The following is a 22,864-nucleotide window of genomic DNA, read 5'->3' as shown; positions in this document are numbered from 1 at the left end:
GTGTGTGTGTGGTGTATGTGTAGTCTGTGTGCGTGTATCAAAAACACAAAGTGTTTCAATAACACAAAGATCTCTCTCCTTTTCTTACAAACCCTACCGCTAAGGACCCAGGAGGGCAGCAGTGCGTTAGAAATAGGGTTTCTCTACCAAGTTCTGAAGAAAGCCTCTTCTGAGACAATCGCCAGAAGATTTAGTTCCCTGCTTTTCCAGCGTGCTCTGGAGGACTTGGACAGCCCCACCAGGCACGACAAACGCATCCACGGAAATCTGACATTGAGTAGGGATGAAATTTAATCCTCCGCAGTCCTGCTCTGCTGTCTTCTGCCAGGCGAGAATGGGAGAGAGAGAGCAGGAGTGTTTCTTCGGGATCAGTGCAGAGTTGGTACCGGATCAAGGTTCACTACCTCCAAGTACCAGGTTTTACTTCCAAACCCTTCTCAAAGCCTTTTCAATCTCTGGGACGAAATCATTTTTTTTTTTTTTTATCCCCATCCCGGAAACATGCTACCTTCCTAGAGAAAAAACAAAACAAAACAAAACAAAACACCCACGCGCATCCTTCTCCTCCTCGCTTTCGCTCCCACGGGTTTATTTCGGGGAGCTTTTGTTTTTTCCAGTTGGGAAACCTACACGGGGTTTCCTCGTGGGGCGGGACAGCTGGTCTGCACGCCGCCGGGCTGGCGCATCTCTTCTCCGCATCGCCTCTCCTCTAACCAACTCTCTCCAACTTTCCCTCCCCGACTCCAGCGGGGGCGCCCCCGGGCCACCGGCTGCGGCAGGCAGGCGCGACCCAGATCCGCACCCCCCCCCCCTCCTCCCACAGAGCCCGGCGAAGCGGAGTAGCGGGCAGCGCCGGGAGTCCACTCCGCTGCCCACGCCCGCCACCCTCCGTCCGGGTGCTCAGCCGGGCTCTCCTCGGGGGCTCCCCTGCCTCTGCGCCCAATCCCGGACACACACCGGGACGTGTCCTCGCACCCTCTGCCTCTCGGGGACAGCTCTGCACAAATCCTCCAAATTCTCGCCCCTTCCTTTGCTCACGCTTGCGACCACCACTCTCCTACTCCCCTTCTTCCCTTCCCCCAGTACAACCCCCAGCAGAGGGTGGGGGTGTGGGGGGGAGAGACCAGCCTCAGGCCGCTGAGGGTCTCCGTCACCACCAGCTGTCCTAATTCACGCTCATTCACATTCATTCTCATTCTCTGCCTCCCTCCCAATCCCCTCTCCAAAGACTCCTAACAAGACAGACCGACCCTCAGTGGCACTCCCTTCCATTCACCCCCTCCCTGCCACCACCACTCACACACACAAACGCACACCCCCGCGCGCGCAGACGCGCGCGTGCACACACACACACACACACACTCACACACACACACAAACGCAGCCCACTCCACTTTTCAGACGCCCACCCCCTACAGACTCCCCTCCCCGCAAACAGACTTCCACCCACTCACCATCTGCATCCTCCCTTCCGCCCCCCGCCCCGCCCGCCGGGCTCTCCCCCTCCCCAAGAAGCAGCCGTGCACGGTGGGAGGCAGGGACCCCCGGCAGACGGTGGGGTCGCGCGCGCCGGTCCCGACCTCGGCCGGCCCGGGAAACTAACAAAGGCGCTAGCCGGAGCTCCGAGCCGTTCCTCCCGCACGGCCGTGGAAGCGCCGGGCGCCGCGCGGGCGAGCGGGTGGTGCCTGCCGGGCCGGACCCGTGCTGGGCAGCGAAGGGGGCCGCGGCCCCTCGGAACGCGGATCTGTCGGAGCCGCCCGCCGGCACCATGGGCTGCTGCACCGGGCGCTGCTCGCTCATCTGCCTCTGCGCGCTGCAGCTGGTAAGTTGACTCGCGCGCCCCTGCCCGGCACCCCCGAACTCGGGGCACTGTCGCCGGCCCCCCAGCGCCGTCCCCGCCGTCGCGGTCGCCGCTGCCCTGGGCTCGCGGGTCCCCCTAGGTGGCCCCCGCGGCCGCGGGAGGGCGCGGTCTGCGGAGTCTCGGCCCCGAGCATCCCGGATCACCGCAGGGAGTCGCCGGGGTCCCGGCGCTGCGGGGCGCGGGGTCCGGGACGGAGGGAACGCGGTGTGCCGCGTCCTCCTCTCTGCCGAAGTTTCTCCGGGGCTCCAGGCTCTTTTCTCTTTTTCTTCTTTTTCTTCTTCGTAGTGTTGTTGGAGTCCCCCAGGGGCGTGAGCTGCCCCGGCTGGGAGCGCACGCGGGGACGCCCATCACTCGGAGCCGGGAAACGGTTCCTGCGCCCGCAGGTTGAAGGCTCCAGGGGTCTTCGGGGCTTTGGAGTGTTTTCAGCTCCTGCTCCTTCCAGTTCCGCTCTAGGTTTTAGTTGAAACGTTGCTAGTTCGGTTCGGAGCCAAGAGACTGACAAGCTGTCTCTGGGGAGGGGACAGGGACGCGGTCCCTAGGCGCGCGGGCTCGACCTGGAGTGCGTGTCACGGGACGTTAGGACAAGTGGAGAGTCAAAGGCCTTTCCGAGTGCTGCGGACGCTCTTTAAACACAAGTCCCCGTGGGACCCAACTTGGGCCTGTGGTCTGCGCCAGAGCCACTTGAGGTCAAGGCCGCAGACCTTCTGTGTCAGACTTTTGTGTGTGTGAGTGTGTGTGTGGGGGGAGATTAATAGACCTCTTCCTTTCAGACACGTAAACCTGGTTCTGGAGGTCCATGAGCGGCCAAGGATCAAGCTTTCGTCCAGGTGTTGCATGCATGTTTCTTTCTTTTTTAGAGTCACAAAGAATTAGCATATGCTGATGAACGAAAGGAATCAGCTTTTCCACCAACTTTACTGTGGAGTGTCAGCCCTTGCAAGACACATTAACTGCAAGAGTAAAATGATTCTTTTGGTTTCAGGCGGTTTTCCCTGGTTTTAAAAAGTGTCACTCTCTGCTCTCCCACAAAACCTCCTTAAGGATTGACTGACGGACTACTCATTGTTTACACAAGGCGTGCTTAATTTGAATGGTTTTAGATTTGAAATCAGTGGTTACTTCTTTTTCTTTTCAAAAAATCACAGGAACATCTTTTCTGTCCTTTTAAATAGGACACATTCTATAAGGTTTTCTTGAGAAAAATTTTTTTTTCCACTTGAACGTCAGTTTATTTTTTGACTCATGAGAGAAGGCTAGAAGATAATTTCCACTTTGGTTGTTAAAATGAGATGTGGTTCGTAAATAGCAAAAAAAAAAAGTCAAGCTTTGAGGATGTAAGATTGTCTTTGGCATACTCTATAAAGGAATCAAACATAGTATTCTTTGTGATGATGATGTTTTTAGTGTTTACTTTACCAGTCTGGAACATCTCCACTTTCCTCATACACCTTCTCAATCGAGACACATGCAACTTTTTCTTTACAGTTTTTCACAAAATTCCAACTTGTCTGGCAAGTCTTTCTAGATGCTCCAGATAAAATCAATTACTTCTTTGCTTTTCTTTGCTTTTTCCTCTGTTAGAAGACAAATCATCCTCAAATTAGTTTACTTACACATGTCTCTCATCACTAGCCTGTAAGAAACCTGTAAGGATGAAACATTTTTCATATTGTAAATGAAAAGTCTTTAGAAAAGTTTGTATCAGGAGCTGTAACATATTTGCTGAATTGATGACAGTAATTAATATTTTAGTCAGTAGGGTTGTTGCATAAGTATTTTATTTTAAAACTGCTCTTTGATGCACTAATTTTGTTTTCACATGAGGAAGGTAAGGTAATATTTATAGTTAAACAACTTTACCTGTCAGTTGTTTGGCATGGTGAAGATATGAGGTTAATCATAAACATTAACAATCATATCAAAGGATATTGGGGCTGGAGCAATAGTACAGCAGGTAGGGTGTCTGCCTTGCATGTGGCCGACCCAGGTTCAATTCCCAGCATCCCATATGGTCCCCCGAGCACCTCCGGGAGTGATTCCTGAGTGCATGAGCCAGGAGTAGCCCCTGTGCATCGCCGGGTGTGACCTAAAAAGAAAAAAAAAATCATATCAAAGGATGCTAGAGCAATAGTCCAGCAGGTAAGGGCTTTGCATGTGGTTGTCCCAAGTTCGTGCCCCAGCATCCTATATGACCTCCTGAGCACTGCCAGGAGTGAGCCTTGAGTTCGGAGCTAGGAGTAAACGCTGAGCACAGCTAGGTGTGGTCCCCAAACAAAACAAAGAAGAATGATATCAAAGAAAATAAGATGCCAAAGTATAGATTACATTATATCATGGATAATATTATGTACATAAAATATGTAACAATCTTGACAAATAGTGATATGTGTAGTACCCTTTCTATGAATTCCATGTTTTAATTCTGACAGAATATTTTTTGTTGTTGAATTAATGAATTTCTGTAGTTCTGACCAGAATGTAAGGTGATATTTTTATTTAATTTGGGGACCATAGGAAAGTAGAACAAGCAGAATTTGAACTTCACACCATCAGTGATATGACCAGTTTCTTTGCTGAACTAATAGTTTTAAATATTGGAAAACTTTATCCTCCCTTTGTGTACAGATATATGAGAGTGCCTGCGCATTTGTGTATGTGTGTATGCACATGCACTCATATAAATTATTGCCATTGTGATGGCTATAGATATTTCACAATTTTATGTTTAAAAATTTTCCATTGCTTTCTTAAATATAGACTGTCAATAATGTCAGAGCCTAATTTTTAGCATTTGCCTATTACTTTGGTGTAAATACTTCAACTGTGATCAATTTGTAGTACAACTTGTCCATCACATAAATCAAATATGCACAAATGACCTCAGAAGCATAAAGTAAAATATCGGAGAGCCTCCCTCTAACTAACACCCAATCTTAATCCAAGGTCAAGATAGTCCCTAGGGGGGCTGGAGCGATAGCACAGCGGGTAGGGCGTTTGCCTTGCATGCGGCCGACCCGGGTTCGATCCCCAGCATCCCATATGGTCCCCCAAGCACCGCCAGGAGTAATTCCTGAGTGCAAAGCCAGGAGTAACCCCTGAGCATAGCTGGGTGTGACCCAAAAAGCAAAAAAAAAATAGTCCTTAGGGCAAAAACAGTTTAGGTCTAAGAATACAAATGGATGGTAAAAATGCTCCCAGGAAAGGAGAAAATAGACTACAGGAAAAGCAGAAATGTACCCAGGAAAGAATAGGATAAATAGTTTAGAATCTTCTGGATGTAGTGTTCAAAAGGACAAAAATAGAGTAGGAAACTATCATGACCCTTACTTGAAGGGTACATGATGATTGGCTGTGTGAAATATCTGGATTTCTTTTCTTAATGTATCCATTGCATTTTGATCTTCTTACTAACTGTTCTTAATGTTTCCATTAGCTTAAACAGTAACTTACATGTTGAGAACCAGGTAGGTAAGGGACATTGTAGTAAATAAATGCCCAGCAAGTGCACTCAGACTTGGACAGTCTTTGTGTCTGTGTGTTTGTGTCTTTCTGTGTTTATCTCATTCTCTGTGACCAACCCCACTGGCAGTAGGTCAAAGTGCAAACCAATTTGCTTTAGACCTAAACATTCAAATTATTAGGAATGTTTTCTTTTATTCCTAGGCTCTAAAATTTTGACAACTATTTCTAATATGAATTACTACAATTTAAGTTTATGCTATTTATTTTTTCATTATCACTGTGTGTAATAACTGGCTGACAAAATTTCTAAAAAAAAATTGAGTCTCTAAACTATATAGACAAACTCTAGGATACCCCTTGGTAGTGATTCCTTATCTAATATATTTTCCATGTAAATCAGCAGTCCTTGTTTTTTCATTCAAAAAGATGTGTGTTTTTTTCATTCAAAAAGATGCACACTCACACACACTTTAATCTTTTCATCACTGTTTCAGGATGGAAGTCAAAAAGGAGAAATAGATGTGGATGTTGGGAGGAGAATGACATTCACAGAATATATTTGCAGAATCTGTGCGCTAGTGGTTCGAAGTGACTGTGTGGGTCACTAAAAGATGAACCATTAGTTTCTGATAAAAGTTAAAGAAACTGGAGAAAGCCTTTTGTTATCTTAGTCTCATTGCACTGAAATAACTTCCCACAGTGAAACTTAGGACTGGAAATGTAATTGGAGAGAATTTACCATTTTGAGGATGGTGTGTGCAGATGAACATTTGTTGGCAAAATCTTCCACTTCTTTTTAATGTCCTCATCCTACCCGACATTTGCTTTGTGATTTTTACCCCCAAGCAAGCTTGTGTGTGTGCTGCTCATTTTATGTATGTGTTCCTAATTCTGATAGATGCACTTAAGGAAAATACAAAAAACATAAATACGTGTTGGTAGAAAACTGCAAAGTAAATCTTTTTGAACTTTACATAACAACTTCAAATAACCCAGGAACTTTTCGAACAGATGCTTTGGGGACAAGTGGTTTCTTTGGGTATGTTGAAGAATCGTTCGTATTCTATCTGTATAATGTAGACATTAAATAGAAAGATTTGATCAAATAGTTTTAATAAATTTATTTAGTTGCTCCATTTCACTTGCATATATTTTTTTCTTTTATATTTTTGGTTTTTGGGCCACACCTTGTTATGCTCTGGATTTACTCTTGACTCTGTTCTTACGAATCAAATCCTAGTGAACTTGAGGAACCCTATGGGATGCCAGGGATCGAATTCAGGTTGTCTGGGTGCAAGCTACATGCTTTACCAGCTGTACTATCTCTCTCTGCCTTAACATATTTTCAAAGAACTAAGATGTAGTCTGCCAGGCATGTCAGGGTTGTGTCCCTGTAGTGACCTCAGTAAAGTGTAACCCAAGTGGGTAGGGAGTGTTACCACACTGCTGTCTCCATATTCTTGACATGACAGAGGTCAGATCATGAGCTTGTCCCTCATGTTTAACACAACTTGTTCCTAAATACTGTTTCACTAGAGAGATTTATGGATCTTGCATCACTTCAAGGCAAGTGAAAGCCATTTTTCTATTGAGTAATAATCAGTGCAATAGAATATAAAAGCTATCATTTTCTATATATTCGACACTGATAGAAAACTTAGAAAGATTTATCAAAATAGCAAAGCATGTCATAACACACTAATGGACCATATGATTTTATTTTGGAGAACATCGACTCAGAAAGAAGACTCACTTTTTTTTCTTATGGTAAAACTTAACTTTCTGTATCACAGTCAAACCAGCTTCTGAGAAAACATGGCTGTAACACTATAATGCAGAGATGAAATGTATTGGCAGATGTCTGAAAGATAGCGATGCCATGAACGTGCTTTTAAACTAAGCTTTTGTCTTTTTCATTTCTTTGTCACCCTCATTCTTGGGCTGTGCTGGGGAGCACATTTTAGGGGATTGTACTCAGGAGTGTGGAATAAAATTGATGTAAATTCTCAACTTCACTCAGGCAAAGCAAAATCTTTATTTACTAGACCACTTTATTTCGGAGCTAAATCCCTGGACTCCTTTAAACTAAGTTCTATGAAGTGTACCATTCACTTGTCAAGGATATTTGACAGTGGATGCAGAAGTGCGTTTCTTTTGCTATATAGATGTACTAATTCTTTCTCTTTAATGTGTTCTTCAGTTTAATAGCTAATTCTTTTCTCTTGTGCAATCAAATTTTTATAATTTACTTTCCATTTTTATATCTAAATTTCTTGTCTATGGCTCATCTCATGAATCTTAGAAAGATGGAGAAATTAAAATATGGCCTATAATGAAACTAGGTGTAATGTGATTGGTGTTGAAATCATTATAATATTGTGCATTAGCTAATTTTCCACAAATGCAGATGCTCTTATAGCTCTCTTATTACTTGAGCATATATTCAGAGCCTTGAATTTGCTAAGGAAATATGGTATTGTTACAGGTTGAATACATCCAGTACCTATGTTGAAGGCCTAACTCCAGTATCTAAGTATCTGCTTTCATTTAGAAAAGGTCAGTGTAAAAGTAACTGGTGAAGTAAATATGAGAACATATTGGACTAGGGTGGTTCCCGATTCCAGTTTGATTTATATCTTGGTATAAAAGGGAAAGTGGTGCATAGACATGAAGAGAGAAAAATGTCATGTGAAGATGGTAGTAATAGTCTGGGTGATTCTGAAGACCTTTGATTTTTGTCTTCATGCATTTGTAATGGCACTACATAGAGAGTGAAGGAAGGCAAAGATTTCCAGTAAACCATCAGAATTTAGGGGAAGTCATGAAACATTCTCACAGCCATCATGCGTATCTTATATCTAGACTCCTATCTTCTAGAACTGCTGCACAGTATCTTTTGTGGTATAAGTCCACTCAGTAACTTATGCTCTGGTAACCCAAGTGAAATCAAATATGTCTTTCTTTGTGTGTGTGTGTTTGTGTGTGTGTGTGTGTGTTGGAGGATGCAGTGGTTGGTTTATACCCAGCAGTGCTCATAGGCTATTCCTGGCTCTGCACAAGGGTGATTTCTGATGGTGCTCAGGACACATATAATGCCAGAAGTTAATGAGGGTTGGCCACATGCAAGGAAACTCTTTAACTGCTGTACTATCGCTTCAGTCTCTAGGTCTTTTATTTTTGTTTTCCATAGGGCACTGCTCATGTTTTTATGTGTATGTGTGTGCATTTAGTTTTTTGTGGGTGAGAAATGTAAGCTGTTACTGGATTTCAAGTCCACAAAGGGCAAAGACTTATTCACAGAATCTTCTACTATACTCTGCCAAGGGTAAGAACGCTATAAATATTTTGACAATAAATTAATGCATAAGCATGTAGTTAAATATTATTAAGAGGTTTTTAATATGCCGGTCATTTCTTTAGAAACTTTATATGTATTAAATCATGTAGTTCTTATAACCAGTATTTGGAATGTTAAGACATTGAGGCTAAAAGAATTTACTGATATGCCAAAGACCCTACTGCAGGTAGGCAGTGGAGCCAGGATTTAGATTCGAGTCTGTAACCTTCTTATTGTATTTTGTGCTTCCTGTACTTGAAATAATCAGCAACACATGATAAATATTTATAGAATCTCTGAACATTGTATGTACAGGTGTGCACAATTCTAATTCAGATCTATTATTTTTTTCCTTTGGGTCACACCCATCGTACTCAGGACTTATTCTGGGTTTTTGTGCTCAGAGTTCACTTTTGATAGGGGTTGGGGGACCAGATGTGGATGCTGAGCTCAAACTCTGGTTGGCTGCATGCAAGACGCGAACCCTATCTACTTTACTATCTCTCTGACTCAGAGATCTAGTTTCTAAAGAGTTTGTTCTGTGTCAGGGTTGTAGTTTGGCCTCAGAACAATACTGATGAGATGATACTGGAAATGGAACACCAACAGATTTAATTCAAAGAGAATCTATCGTATCATTCCAGAGAGTTATAGTATCATCTGACTTTTGCTTTAAAATTTTTAACAGATGAATGAATGCATATTAGAGGGAAATAAAGGAGGAAGTGAGAGATTAGACAGGACACTTTTCTTTATTCTGAGCAAGAGGTAATCTGAATATGAGTGTTGCATTAATAGAACAAATGGGGAAAATGATGGTTTTAAGACAGGATTGTGGAATAGAAAGTTTAGGACTTCCTGAGGGGTGTCCTATGATCCTTGAGTAATAGAATGCACTATGGTGCTTTCTGCTTAAAGTAGGAAAATTGGGCATTGTGCCATGAATATGGAACAAGTGTTTGAGTGGAAATATGAGGGTTCTGTTTTAGACACATTAATATTCTGACACCTAAAACCAGCTAGCTGTCAGATGAATGAACTTGGAACTCAGAGGATAAGATTGTACTGAATAATCTGAGCCAGAATTATAAACAATATTGTGAGTAAAAGTCAGGGTGATAGACTCAAAAGAGAGTATATGCTCTATAACAATTGAATCCAAAGAAGGATTAAAAGTTTTCAAAGTATAAAGTTGAAAAGAAACAAATTTTAGAAGCATATTTATTATTTATTTTATTATTTCATTTTCATAGTATTATAGATTTTTTAATTCTAATTTTAATTAAAAATTTTTATTCGGTTCACTTTGATGTATATTTTTGTTTTCCCCATGTTTTTTCCCCTAAGAGAATAATTCTTATCATGAGTTTCAGAAATAAATTGCCTTTGGTATCAAGGACTTCTATAGTACTGTTCTACTTAAAACTTAATTACATTGCCATGTTTCCACTTTTCTCCACAAATTTTCTAATGACATTTTTGGTCTCTGATAAATATTTAAATAATTATTCAGATGCTGTAAGGGAATAGCTTAAGTATAATAAATTTTAAATTGATGTTATGTCATGGAGAAAAAATACTAATATGAACATGGATAGTTCTGTACAAGAGATCAGAACTGTCAATGTATATAGAGAAAAGTACATAAAGAAAAGGACAGATTGCATATGTAAAGTGTGACTCTTTCCTCAAATAGTTTAATCCATTGAAATATATCTTTTCTAGCAAAGGAACTTCAGATATAGAATTACTCAATAAGATGAAAATTAGAATAGATCACACATATGTTTGACGACTTTCAAACAGGACAATAAATACTTAAAGTATCTATCTCTCCTTTATCCCAAGGTTTCAGCACAATAATTGTTCTGGGAAGAAATGCAGAGCAATCATAGAACTAGAAAGAGTGAGGAATCCAGCAAGATAAGAAACAGAGTTTATTCAGCTAGCTGTGTGCTCTGTGCACTCCACAAAGGTGTTCTGTGCACAACTGATAGTCAACCCTTATTCTCTACTCTCTGAAAGTTACTGTGAAGTCCACTGAATTTTAGATTCCCATATGAGAGTCAGTTTGTTATTTATTATTTTTATAGAAGTGGTATAAGATAGAGTTAATTGTATTAATTGTTTTAATACAATCCCCCCATTTTCCAGTAGCCAGGCGGTCACACCCAGAAACTGCCCCCAGCGCCCTGTAATCCCATCAATAACCAACATCCAGGGACTGTAAAATGAAACTCCCAGAAGAGAGCGACACAGAGTCTCTTGCCCCCGCACCTGGCTGGCTTCACCGGGGCCCCTCGGAGGGGGTGGGTTTAGTTTCCCTCCCTGCCCTGAGCAGAGCCCCGGCAGCCAAAGACCTCTGGAACCCAGCCACATCCATGCTCAATTAAGGTCCTTCTCCACAGGTTTGGATGAGCGTCACGCATGAAGGAAGAGGCAGAGGAACCAGGTGTGCTGGACCTGGGCTCCAAGCCTGCTTGGATCCGGACTGGGCCTCTTATGCCTAGATCCCCCATTTTCCAGTAGCTAAGTGGTCACCCCAGAAACTGCCCAGTGTAATCCCATCAATGGCCAACATCCAGAGACTATAAAACCAAGCTCTTGGAAGTGACATCTTATAACCTGGTTCTCTCAGAGAACCTGGCAAGCCACTGGGAGTTTCCTGCCCACTTGGGAGAGCCTGGCAAGCTCCCTGTGGCGTATTCATATACCAAAACCAGTAACAATGATGGGTCTCATTCCCCTGACCCTGAAAGAGCCTCCAATGCAGCACCCTTGGGAAGGACAAGGAAAGAAAGGCTTCTAAAATCTCAGGGTTAGGACGAATGGACATGTTACTGAGACTGCTCAAGAAAATTGATAACCAATGGGATGATGATGATGATAATGATGATGATGATGATGATGATGATGAATTGTTTTGAAAGTGAACTTTATTAGTGGGTAAGTAAGGATTGATAGTAGTATAGCTGACAATGAGATTTAAAAGAAAATTACAAATATTTATTTTAATTTTCTTTTGTGTGATGTTTCAAAGCAATCAGCATGATTTTGAAAAGAAGAGATATTTTTCAACATAATTTGAAGATGCACTGAATGTATATTTTGATAACTTATAAAGCAAATACTTGATAAGATTAAAGTGAATATTTCTTCTTAGGTGAATCAACATCTCATACTTGTAACCTTCACTAATACTAATTGGTGTCAATTTGTTTGCATTTTCATGCATTTACAATAGAAAATAAGGCTGGAGAGATAGTGAGAGTGATTGCTGCACATGGCTAACCCAAGTTTGATCTTCGGTATCATATATGGTTTTCTGAGTCTCTGGAATGAATTATAAGTAAAGGGTTTGGAGTAAGCCCTGAGCAGTGCCCAGTGTGGGCCCCAAACAAACAAAAACAAAAAATAGCTATAATAGAATATATCTTTAATCTGAAAGATACTATAACACTGATAAGTAGTGTTCAAATGTCAGCTAAATGATAATACAAGTGACGTATAGCACAATCTGTTATTTTTAATGCTTTATATTTAATAGATGAAAATATAAAATGGGAGATGGAACCTAAATTACTTTTGAAGCAACATTCTTGTACTAAGGCTAATTATAGGATGGGAGAACAAATATTTTTGGACCAGCATGGCTTTAACTTTTCAGGTGAAAGAATTGAATTTTCTTCAATGACAAGGTTGAAGGAAAGTGAGGCCTTAGACTACTATATTACTGTTCTGTTTGAGACTGTTTCCTTGTGTGTATCTATTGAGAAAGGGAGATGAGGTTGAAATCTGATAAGCAACAGGGATTGCCCCGTCTCAGGATCTTAGTGTAAGAATTAGATGGCTCCTTTACTGGAATAGAATAGAGATTTCAGATAAATCCTCAGATTTATGGACAGTTAATCTATGACAAAGGGCCTGTGAGCATGAAATGGAGCAAGGAAATTCTCTTCATCAAATGGGGCCTGGGAAAACTGGAAGCCACATGAAAAGAAAAATATAGTTGAACCAGTATCGCACACTGTAAGAGAACTTAATTCAAAGTGGATGAAAGACCTTGAAATTAGACTAGAGTCTATAATACATACAGGAAAATGAACTTTTCAGGATATAGACTTCAGAGCTATTTTCATTGACTAGGTTCCATTGGATAATATAGCAAAAATAAAATTAAACCGAGGGTAATACATCAAATTTAAAAGTTTTTATATTCCAAAAGAAACTCAGACTGAAGTGAATAAAACTTACTACTACATCACTTGTCATCCCATTGCTCATCAATTTGCTTGAGCTGGCATCAGCAACATCTCCATTGTGAGACTTGTTGTTACTGTTTTTGGCATATTGAATATGCCACAGGTAGCTTGCCAGGCTCTGCTGTGTGGGCAAGATACTCTCAGTAGCTTGCCGGGCTCTCCGAGAGGGGTGGAGGAATCGAACCTGGGTCGGCTGCATGCAAGGCAAATGCCCTACTAGCTGTGCTGTCACATACTACTAATTAGGAAAAATATTTGTACATAATGCATCAGATCAAGACTAGCACCCAAAATATATAACATGCTCACAAAGCTCAGAAACAACAACAGAAACCTAAGAATCCCATAAAAAATGGAAACTTTGTACATCAAAAATATTAGCATTGCACTAACATGGAAAAGGACATATAGATAGTATGACTGTCCAGTGGTCATATGTAAAAGTCTTAATCATCACTTATTATAAAGGAAATACAAATCAAAACAACACAGAGGCATCATCTCACAGGCATGAGAATCACATATTTTTTTCAAACAGACCAGAAACAATTTAGTGTTTGTGGAGTTGCTGTGAAAAAAGGAACCATCATTATTTTTTGGTGAGAATATTGTCTACTCTGGTCTTTATGAAAAGCAGTATAGAAATGTTTCAAGAAACTGAGACTAGTGCTTTCATATAGTCCAATTTCATGTTTTGGCATGCATCAACCAAAATCAAAAACATTGATTAGAAAAGATACATGTATACTTTCATTCATTGCAAATTGTTTAGTACAATTGTACTTAGTAATATTGACTACTGCTAAGTACAATTGTCAAGATATGGAAGCAATCCAAATGTCTAATGACAGAAGAACATATACAGAGGTTATGATATATATACACACACATGTATATATAAGGGAATACTATATAGTCAAAAGAAAAGGTGAAATCATACATTTTGCTGCAACTTGAATGAAACTTGAGTGTATTGTATTAAGTCAGGTCAGAGAGAGAAAGACAAATACCAGATATTAATATCTCTGTAGCACTGTGGTCCTGTTGTTCATCGATTTGCTCGAACAGGCACCAGTAATGTCTCCATTGTGAGACTTCTTACTGTTTTTAGCATATGGAATACACCACAGGTAGCTTGCCAGGCTCTGCCATGCAAGCAGTCATGCAGGCAGCATACTATTGGTAGCTTGCCGGGCTCTCTTCGAGGAACGGAAGAATCGAACCTGGGTTGGCCGAGTGCAAGGCAAACACCCTGTCTTCTGTGCCATTGCTCCAACCTATGTTAATATTCATCTGTGGTATATGGAAAATCAAGCAAGATAATGAAATCTTTCATATGGTTATAAACCTTTGACCTTAAGAATTGAAAATGCCAAGTAAAAGGAAAGGATGTGAATGGTAGGCAGTGATGAGATATACTGAAAGTGACATGAGGTTACTGGTGGAATATGCTTTATTGGGGATGAGATGGGGTAACTTTGTACATCAAAAATATTAGCGTTTCTCTAATGTAAACCTGGGAACCAAACTCAGTCATTAAAATTTACAAAAGGGATGGGGCAAGGTATAGGAGCAGAAACTGGTGGAGGCACACTGACGCTGGTGGCAGTACTGGAACATTCTTGACCTTAAGCTCTATTACCAGCAATATTGTAAATCATATTGCCTGAATAAAAAATTACTTTAAAACATGATGGCCCTTTAATAAGGCAAGTAAGGTCAAGATCATGGTACTGCAAACATTTTTTTCATTTCTGCAGGTTTTTGGGGTTCTTTTTATGGATAGTGGACCATGCTTGAAAATTATTTTCTGAATAATTGTATACATGCATCATTAAGTACAACTAAATATTTAAATTTCTTTTCTTTATTCCCTCCACATGTTCTAGCATGAGGTCTGGAGTCAATGGAGTAGAATATTGGAATAGGATTTTATTTTATCAGGTTCTCAGTGGATGTGATTAGCCATAAATATATTTCTGACAGTTTCTCTTTATTCCAGTCATTACAAGCAGAGCTGTACTCTAGTATTGATTAATATGTAGTATAATGAGGGTTTGCTTATGAAAACCCCAGGCTATGGAAGTTGACTGCTAAAATTCCTTAATTTCAGTACAGAGAGGAACTCTACTCACTTATGTTTTCTGTGTTGAGAACTAACCATAACTGATCATAATGAAGATACGTAAAATTCTTCCTAGTAGCAATGCTTTATCTAATCTGTATTTAAATATAAGTTTTTAATGGAAAAACTCTTAAATTTAGGCTGATGAAAAGTATTATCTTAGATTGCGGGGGCAGGAGTCCTCAAAAATATCAATAGCCAAAGCTGCTGTGGGCTCTATAACAGAAGAGTGAAAAATCCTGGAGAGTGACTCTCCTACTGTGCTGAAATGTCTCCAGAAATAGGCATTTTAACAGCTAGCAATGAAAAAATATAAAAAATTTTAAGCCTAAAAATTCTCAACTGTTATTAAACATTGCTTCAATCTCAGGACCATGACTTTACATTACTGTTAATGATAGTGTTTCACGCAAAAGATGGTCCACGCCCCCACAGCCTCCGCCGGTGTCTGCTTCCCTCCATCATGTCTCAGTGAGCTCTCTCACCTCCTGCTGTGCTAAGCTGTTCCGTAGGCTAAAAGATATGTACATCTATTTTCGTAATGAAAATATTTATGCTTTATGTTATGTTAAAAATAAATTGGTTTATACGTAACTCAAAGACCTTATGCTTTGATTTCTCTATCCTATCTTATTGGAGGCGACACACCTGTGATGTGCAGGGGTTACTCCTAGCTCTGCATAGAGACATTACGCTCAGCAGTGCTTGGGGGAAACCATATGGGGTGCCAGGGATCAAGCCTGGGTTGGCCACATGCAAGGCAAGTGCACTAGCCACTTTACTATCTCTCCAGCCCCCCAGATTTCCAGGTGTTCTTGTCTACATTTGCTGTATCTATATGATGAATAGCAGATAGAGGTAGTGATGTACTGGAGTTATTTGTACCAACAAGGTCTCTTCTTATGCTATATTTCCAGAAATTTTGAAAGCCAGTCCTTAAACATAATCTTTAATAAAAATTAGTAGTACATTTTAAGTTACATGAGAAATAAAGGTAATCAGCATCCAAAATTCAGTATATTAATTATTGTCCTTCATATTCTGTACACCTTTTGCACTCTTGATTATGCATCTAATGGCTTAATATTGGCATATAAAATCTTATTATGGTAGAATCATACATTATGAAAGTACAAATGCTTGCCAGATCCAGTTCCCAAAACTTACTGGTAAGCCAGTGGGCAGGGGCTTTCATCAGAAGGCCAATTTATTTCCATGTACAAGAAGTTGCAGATTTATAAACTCTTTTTTTGGGAGAGGGGTCACACCCAGCGATGCACAGGAGTTACTCCTGGCTTTGCACTTGGGAATTACTCCTGGCGGTACTCAGGGGACCATATGGGATCCTGGGAATTGAACCTGGGATGGCCGCATGAAAGGCAAATGCCCTACCACTGTACTATCGCTCCAGCCCCCTACAGATTTATAAACTCTTTAATTTGGTACTTCGTGGACATAGAAAAGCATATTTCCATGAGAAAGAGAGAAAGAGACAGAGAGAGGGGAGAAGAGTATTTGCCATATAGGCAAGGTAGAAGGAGGTGGGCAGAAGGAAAACTGGTGGGAAATGTGCACGGGTGAAGGGATGGGTGTTGGTAGATTGTATGACCAAGATGATCATGAACAATTTTGTAATTGTGTATCTCACAGCTATCCAAGTAAAACAAAAGGAAAAACATCTTATTTTCTAATCAAAGTCTGTATTTATTACCATGGGTATCTATAAAGTTATTTAAGCAGAATGAAGTTTTTATTTAAAAATTCCGATATTAACTCCTTCTATTAGCTTTCAAATATCCCAAAACATTGTAGCTGCTAAGTGATTTGTTATGACATGATCTTGAATTTATAATAGTTTATACTTTTCATAGGTTCATAGTTTCACAGGCTGAAGTCTTTTTTGTCTACTGGCCATTGATTAATTCCCATGAGTGAAAAAAGGATTTACATCGCCTCTACCAGTGTTACTGGTGCAAATTAGCTCTTTCCACAGCGATCAATGACAAAAGGAGAAAATACCTTCTTCCACCAGCTCTGTTTTTCAGATCATTGCATGCTATTTGGTTTTCCATTGTCCTAACATGGAAGTATTTAATTTTGAAAGAGTCCCAGATCAGGGATAGTTGAATATACTAAAAGATAGTTGAATGATGACATTTCTTTTCTCAAATAACAAATATTTTTAGGAGAGTAAAATATTTTACAATATTTAGAGATATGTGAGGGGAGAGAACAGAGAGCAATATGTGTTCAAGAGAGAACACAGGCTTCTCCAGAGTAGAATAAAAGCTAAGAGCTAATTTTTACATAGAACACAATTCTTGTTCAACACTTGTAACATCTTGTAATCATTAGAAGCTGCAAATTAACATAAATATCCATTTACAAATGAGAAACATGAAGAAATTAAGCTGTATATTGAAATATAGGACACAATTAAGTCATCAGAAATAAGGAAATGTGAATAAAAAAATGTTGTGTGTGTGACTTATGACTGTGTTGAAAGAGAGTTTCTCTAGGCTCAGGCCAAGCCTGGTAGAAAAAGCAATAATTTAAGCAAATTTTTTCAAATTTTTAGAGAAATTATTATTTTCAGTGTGATCCAGGTGACTTGAATAATAAGAAGAGACACTGCAACTGTCTGAGACAGGGTCTCCCTTTCTTTTTCTGTTAGAAGATAACTTTCCTCATGATTGGCATCTATTTTTAGAGTCCCTTAGGACACACCCCAGTTTGTCCTGAACAAAATAATGAAATGCAAACTTTCAACAGGCCAAATATTCTTCCACCTTGACATGCTCTATTTTCTTCAACAGATAAAACACTTCTGACAATGTGGTCACTGTTCAGATATGGATAACTCCCTAATAGTATTTGGATTTATATTCACAGATATCCCCTCTCTATATATGAGCTTAAACTTTGATTTTTCTTTCTGGTCTCTGATAGGAAATTCTTTCTTGGCCTTTTAGTATATAATTTTCAAGTTTCTGACTGTTCTTCTCATACCACTGACCACAGGTCTTAAATGGAAGGCCAGTTAGAAGAAAGCATTAAATGAAACCCCTAAAACATTAGGGAGTTTGCAAACATCCCCAACAATTTTTTCTTCTTTAAGAGCTCTGTGCTTGGAAATACACAGATGGAGTCATCCTCAGGGATCCATCCTTCATACATCTAGTTCTGTTGAAGCATTTCACAAGTGGGAGGCTTAACGCTTTGCAACATTTCACAGACTACATCATCTGAGGAGCATTTGTCATCTATTTTTAATGTGCTTGTTTGACCAGTCCAAAGTGTCTTTATACATATTTTTAACTCTTTCACTACTAATGTTGCATTTATCAGAAGGCAGACATTTGAGGGTGTTTGATATAAGATTCAGTCAAGTTTTAATTATTGGAATGCATCCTAAAAATATTTCATTACTCCCCATTGTTGTTGTGCAAGTGCTGTAAAGTATACTTAAAGAAACCTTAATGATAAAGCCAGCTACATGCCTAGGCTATACTTTTTAGTCTATAGAGATCACCTTCAATACGGTACAAAATATTGATTTCTAGTATATATTTCCTTACTCATTAAAAACCTGTGGAAATTGAAAAGTCTTCATAGATCACAGTTCAATAACCTTAATTCTTTCTATTAGATTTTGGAAATATTATATATAGAAGACCAAAAAAATTTGAATAGATAGTCATATTTATTTTATTTATTTATTTTTTAATTTTTATTTTATTGAATCACCATGAAAAAAGTTACAAAGCTTTCAGGTTTAAGTCTCAGTCATATAATGATCAAACCCCCATCCCTTCACCAGTGCACATGTTCCACCACCAAGAACCCCAATATACCCCCCTCCCACACCCACCCTTCCACCTGAGTGGATAATAATCTTCACTTTATTTTGTTTTGAAATATGAGACTTGGACTTGTTTTGAATACATTCAATATATCAACAGATAACTCACTATTATTATTTGGGATTTTTCCCCAACAGTCAAACCTGCTGAAAAGACATCACTTGATAATTTGTTTTCTACTGCTGAGAATGAAGATTATACAAGCTGTTTCGGCCACATGGTTTTGGATTTCTGATATTTTAGCTCAGTTCACAGTCTAGATGCATTTCTATAAGAAGCCGCTGGGTGCCAAAATGGGTTAGTAGACCTCCCGAATCATAGTCTTTAAGGAGCAGAGGGGCCGTGTCATGCGTGGTTGCTCAGGATCTCATCTAGGCAGAGAGTGTGTCGGTAACACCCCCATCCCATGATCTCCTGCACGTCATGTCACTGCAAACTCATACCTCTGGGTTGTGAGTTCTAGAAGATGGCAGATGCCACGTGGGCGCCACTGTAGATAGCCATATTTAAACCTATTTTGGACATTCACAATGCAAATAATTTTTGTAATCACCTTATTTAATTTAATTTGGAAATGTTGATCAGAGAAAGTTTTACCATGCACTTAAGAAAATGACAGTTTAAATTAGTTAAAAAAATAAAAGCACATTTTAAATATGTACTTTATCTTATGTTTTAAAGGAGTTTACATTAATGAATATATTTTTATTTTTATAAAACATTATTAAGTAAATACAGCTCATTCTCATTTACAGATAAGCAAGTCCAAGTCTCATATTTCAAAACAAAAAAAAGAGGTCATATAACATTTAGATTTGGGTCAGTGTCATCTGTATTGCCACTGTGTTATTCATGACCCAAGTAAAAATTAATAAATAAAGAGAACCATTTATCTCAGAGTTATCAGAATTACTCTAATGTACAATGAGCTGCTTTATAGCTACAGTTTTCTCCAATGTGACTCACTGAGTACAGAAGTCTGACCTCAGAGGTATGGATCACAATTAGAAGTCAGAGATAATGTTATAAGAGCAACAATTAGTGTAGCATAATATAAGACAGCAGCAAAAACTCACATGACATTAGAAATAGGTTGTCCCAATTGAACTATATGTGAGTGAAAACATAGTAGATTAAATCATGGCATACTGTGTAGGCTTCATCCTTAAACTTAAGAAATAAAATCACTGAATAGTCCTTGGATTTCCTGGTACTAGAAATTCAATGTTTGTAGTATTTTATTCCAGTATAGGGCAAACTAAGTTTGATGCAAGATTAAACTCTACATTTACATGTACCTTCATTATGTCTATAACAAATTGCTCAAATTTCTGTAGATAAAATTTTAAGTCATAAACTTCAGATAAAATATGAATTCACAATGTAATATTTTAGTAGTGAATAGGAGGCATAAATGTATGCATGAAATAATAATAATTCTGAATTCAGAGTCAAAATATAGCAGGTAGGACTTTTGCCTTGCATATGACTCACTCTGTTTCAATCCCTGGCACAACATATGCCCCTCCAGCCCTGTGGGAGTGATGACCCCTGAGTTCAGAGGCAGGAGTAAGCCCTGAGCATAGGCAGATGTGGCCCAAATCTCCTCATTCACCCAAGTAGAGGAATAAAGGAATAATAGCAATTCAATCTTATCAACACTGATTATATACAAATTTAAATAAGATGATATTATATTTCACAGTGAAAGTTTTTATGAAAGATCACTGTCACTGTCATCCCGTTGCTCATCTATTTGTTTGAGCGGGCACCAATAATGTGTCTCATTGAGAGACTTATTGTTACTGTTTTTTGGCATATCCAATACACCATGGGTAGCTTACCAGGCTCTGCCATGCGGGCGTGATTCTCTCAGTAGCTTGCTGGGCTCTCCGAGAGGGGCAGGGGAATTGAACACGGGTTGTTTTATGAAAGATAGTGAAAATTAAAGGGAGAAGCAAACTTAGGTCAGAAGGGAAAATGAAAACATCCATATTGTTGACCCTAATATTAAATTTATTAGTGTCACAATTTGTTGTCTCACAATATTGAAAAGAAATGTCTTCCTTTTTCTTTAGATCTTCATTTCTTCATCCCTGGAGCCTTTTCCCTGTTGTGCATGCCTTGATCCATCTTAGTTACTGAGGGGATAGTGAGTGCCAAGGTAGAGCATATACCATCACTATTAGCTCATCAACTGGCTACCATTAAGACTTTAAATCAAACTTGTAAATTTACTTTTCTCAAAGCAGAAAGAATTAAAGACAACTGCCTAGTAAATGTCTAACTAGAGAAGCTTGAACAGCTTACAAAGAATGGACCCTTATTATTTTATACCTGCTTGATTCCCAGATTCTGGTGGTATTTCCCAAAGACTGGCTACTGCTAATTTATGGTTCTAATCTATTTCATTGGACCAAGCCTACTGTTATAACAAGATTTCGTTAATGTTACCTGGCACCATATTTAACATCTGTTATATGTGTTTTCTGCGTATGTCTCCTGTCACTGAAAAAGATGCAGATGCTGAGGATTATATACTGATTTTCATCACTGAGGCACTGCCACCCTGAAAACCCCAGCTGCAGCTAGATCTGTTCTGCTGTCCATTGTAATGGTAAAATTACAACATAATGGTGCCTGTACTGCTGCCTTTGTGACCAAGCCTGCTTCTGTCATGCCATGAATTCCCTCCTCAGTTGTATTTTTGTGAGTGTGACACTCTTATGGTGATTTTCAGAGGCCACCTGGAGTAGTGTTTTATGATTTGGCCTTTTCTCCCCATATGGCTGAGAAAGGGGACCCATGTGATATTTCCAACACAGTATATTTCTTGATACACGACAAAAGTGACATCAAAAACATGACCTTATGGCAGCACATGGGGGATAAAAGGTGCCATTAGAGAAAATGAGTTTGGTGTTAACTTAGGGATATAAGTGAATAAGACAAATAAATTCTTAATTGTCTGTTTTCCATGTCATTATAAACATGCCGGTGTTTGTAATTGCTACCTGGGAACTTGAGAGTAGATGGATGTTTCCTCTATATTTGTTTTACTTTCCATTGCAAAGATACAGTGGTTACTACTCTGCAATTATTCTCTTTTAAAAAATCAGGCATAGTCAAATTCCATAAGAAATTTGTGTTGTAAAATTTATGGAAGAAAAAAATTGGAAAAGATACCCATAAGATTTTGAAAATAAGATAGATTGGGGGCCTCTGCTGTCCAAAAAGATAGATAAAATTATATTAGTGTTCTCCAGACTAACAGAAAAAGGATACATATTAGATATATTATAGTATGTGTACATAATGTATAGATACATATATAAAGGAGATATATCTATAGAGTTATATATACATATAAATATTTAAATCCCATGTTTAGAATCCAGAAGACATTTGCAATAGTAATTACTCTAAGACAGCAATAGTAAATTCCTTGATCTGCTATCTGTAACCTGGGGAAGCCAGAAAGATGGTTGATATCCAATAAAAGGAAAAGTTGGATACCCCAGCATAAACAGAGAAACTAGATTCTGCCCTCTTTAGTGCTCTGTCCTATTCATGCCATACAAATATTGGATGATGTTTATTGAAATTCCTGAGAATGATCCTCTTTATTCATTGTACTGATTCTAATGCTAATCCCTTCCATAGATGTCCTCATAGATGTAAACCCAGAATAATGCTTTCCAACTTTTTGAGCATTGTTTAGTTAAGCTAACACATAAATTAACTGACATGTATATATATATATATATATATATATATATATATATATATTATTGGAAACAGAAATAAAGCATGCTGCTTTCAGCAAACATTTTCAGATATAAAATGAGTACACTGGTGGAGGGATGGGTATTTGATCATTGTATGACTGAAATGTAAACATGAAAGCTTTGTAACAGTATCTCAGGGTGATTTAATAAAAATAAAACTTAAAAA

At 39.2% G+C, this 22,864-nt stretch overlaps 1 protein-coding gene across 2 annotated transcripts in view; it reads left to right on the top strand.

Annotated features, from left to right (window-relative positions):
* The first annotated feature begins 500 nt into the window (after nucleotides 1-500).
* Nucleotides 501-22,864, top strand: part of NKAIN3 (sodium/potassium transporting ATPase interacting 3) — a 561,579-nt gene continuing 539,215 nt past the window's right edge. Inside the window, exon 1 of one of the 2 annotated variants that reach the window (XM_055127538.1) lies at nucleotides 501-1,822. In XM_055127538.1, coding sequence (XP_054983513.1) covers nucleotides 1,769-1,822 — 54 coding nt within the window. In that variant the 5' untranslated portion in view covers nucleotides 501-1,768. The remainder of the gene's footprint in view (nucleotides 1,823-22,864) is intronic. The other variant, XM_055127539.1, reaches the window with a different exon arrangement.

The sequence above is a fragment of the Sorex araneus genome, chromosome 2 (assembly GCF_027595985.1).
Source record: "Sorex araneus isolate mSorAra2 chromosome 2, mSorAra2.pri, whole genome shotgun sequence".
Classification (NCBI taxonomy): domain Eukaryota; kingdom Metazoa; phylum Chordata; class Mammalia; order Eulipotyphla; family Soricidae; genus Sorex; species Sorex araneus.
This window is presented reverse-complemented; position numbering and strand designations above follow the sequence as displayed.